General features: G+C 44.1%; 1 protein-coding gene across 1 annotated transcript; it reads left to right on the top strand.

Annotated features, from left to right (window-relative positions):
- Positions 1-445: 445 nt before the first annotated feature.
- On the top strand, positions 446-1,953 carry ENKD1 (enkurin domain containing 1). Its single transcript, XM_075854828.1, has one exon. The coding sequence runs from the start codon at positions 597-599 to the stop codon at positions 1,662-1,664; it is 1,068 nt and encodes a 355-aa protein (XP_075710943.1). The 5' UTR covers positions 446-596; the 3' UTR covers positions 1,665-1,953.
- The last annotated feature ends 510 nt before the right edge of the window (positions 1,954-2,463 follow it).

Genomic DNA, 2,463 nt, shown 5'->3' with positions numbered 1-2,463 from the left:
TTATCCCCAAACGCAATGTATGTTATGTCGCTCAGAATATGGCGATACAATAAATACCATATATGTGTGAAGGGACTGTATAACAGCTAGTATGCTGTCAATACTCTTTTCATAGGGATTGTGGCAGTGCCCATCATAACATTGTGACTGTATACTCAATTCACTGCACAGGATAATATATAATGCAATCAGCCCAACCTTTATCTGTAGTGCCATGACAGAATACAGACTGCCATAAACGACAGCCTGTATCCTGCTGAAAGGCATGCATGGCAGTAGCAGGGGTTTTGAAATTCAGAAATAATGCTCTATGTATAAAGACCAAGATAAAATAAAAAAGGACAATCCTAGAATATCGCATATAACGCCGCATCGCCGCATCGCCGCAAGCGTCATTGCTTTTTCGTTATGACTACAATTCCCATAAGCCCTCGGCGGCGGAAGCGGAAGTTTCTGTTGCTAAGGGATGAGCTTGGCGTGTTAACGGGAAACGCCAGTGACGAGTTGATAGCGGCGCGTGTGCTAAGAAGGTTTAATGCAAGACACCGATGATCGCTAACGACAGCGCCGGTTTTAAAGACTGATAAAGCGCCAACATGTGTGAAGGAGCCTCTAGAATATCCGGGCCTATTCCCCCCGATCCTACACTGTTTCCAGACTACTACATGAGGCCGGCCTCAGCTCGGGGAAGGCTGGAAGGGACTGGTGTCAAGCTAGACTTTTTGCCAGGACCGTTGGCTCCAGATCCGACATTATATCCAACTTGTTACAGTGCCAGACCTGCCGGCCCAATACCCAGAATTCGCCCCAATGCCCAGGACATCTTGGAAAGAGGGCAGAAAGGCACAGTGGGAGTTCTCTTGCAGCTGGAGGGTATCTCTCTCCATACAGCATCACCCCCTCCCAAAAAAATAAAGGACCATGGAAAAGAGAATGTGCAACGCATGAGGGAGATCCAGAAGCGATGTAGAGAGAAGGAGAAAGTACAAGGGGCTCCTAAACCAGTTAAAGCTCTTTGGAAGTCATCCAAATATGAACTGGTGGAGTCCAAAGTCAAAGCCAAACTCCTGGAGCAGCCGCCGCCTCCGAAGACTGCGCATGCTAACTTCCTAAAGTCCCATACCAGGTGTGGTGCAGGATTACCGCCTAAGAAGTGCACTTCACCAGGACCGAGTAGGCCCACCAGCGCCAGCAATGACATACAGATCCAAGGTTCCAGCATTGACTTTGTAGCCCACAATGCAAGAACTGTAAAGAATATCCAGGTGAGGCGATCTCGCTCCTTGCAAAACCTGAATGAGGTCCTGCAGAATAAGCAGCAGCAACAGAAGGAGTATGACTCCAAGCAAAAGGGACATGTCCCCCAGTACCTTCTGGACCTTAAAGAAAAGTGGATGAAAGAGCAACAGGAAGTTAAGAAGCGGACTCCTGACCCATCTCTCCCTCCGGGACACACCATGATGCCAGAACATGAACGACAGGAGACGCTTAATAAAATCAAGCAGACCGAGACCCAGCTGCTGATGGAGCTACTGTCGCTTCCAGTCCGAGCAGACAATCTCAGCATTCAGAACCGACGCACCGTGCTGGAGAAGAAGCTCTCTGAGATCGAGGAAGCAATTAAAGTATTTGCCCGCCCAAAAGTCTTCATTAAGATAGACTAGTGAATAGGGCTTATAATTGACCCATTAACCCATGTCCTCCTGTCTATTCTTTCTTGTGAAGGGAGGACTATTCTGCTGGACTACAGATTTTTCTACTGAGATTGCACAAAGCTCAATTACCTGCTGTCCACATCTGGAGGGACGTTTCAATGTGCTTTTTATGTGTCGAGTGGGTTACTGGATTTAAGATTATTTATTTTAATCTATAATTTTAATATAAAATGCGAAACGATGAAATTTCTTTACGAAAAGCAGTGTACACGTGACAATTAAACCTAATTCTGCACTCCGTTAAGCCTTATGATTTATTTGGACATCTATAATTCTGTAGTATCATTGTGTTGCTCATTTTAATTTCCTGGCATACATGTGGAAGGCACTTCTGGTGCAGAGGCTGGCGACCACCGTTTAGGGCAGTCTACACGTGTAGCTATAGGGGGGGTAAAGGTAGCACTTGCCATATAAGAAGACCCTAATGTTATAAATGCCATATAGTCTGTCCTGTAACAGATTTTGCATTAGGGCTTTAGGAGTTTCAATTATGACTTTGAGAAAAGGGACACAGTATTGAACAGCACTATTCTAATGATGGGCTGGTAGGGAAGCCATGGGGTATTTAATTTTCTTTTATTATTGTTAATATAAGCAATTATAATACGGACAGTAAAGGCTATGTAAATGTTTGAGCTTTTTTTGTTTCATTTTAATAATGCAAATTTATATTAGTGTGTTAATACACTTTGTAAATAAATTTTAGTTAAGATTTTATTTAAGATACAGCTGCTCTGTATTCTCTATA

Source organism: Rhinoderma darwinii, chromosome 1 (genome assembly GCF_050947455.1).
Source record: "Rhinoderma darwinii isolate aRhiDar2 chromosome 1, aRhiDar2.hap1, whole genome shotgun sequence".
NCBI lineage: Eukaryota > Metazoa > Chordata > Amphibia > Anura > Rhinodermatidae > Rhinoderma > Rhinoderma darwinii.
This window is presented reverse-complemented; position numbering and strand designations above follow the sequence as displayed.

Coding starts and splice junctions, on each gene's coding strand:
- ENKD1 (XM_075854828.1), top strand. CDS start 597: ATGTGTGAAGGAGCCTCTAGAATATCCGGGCCTATTCCCCCCGATCCT.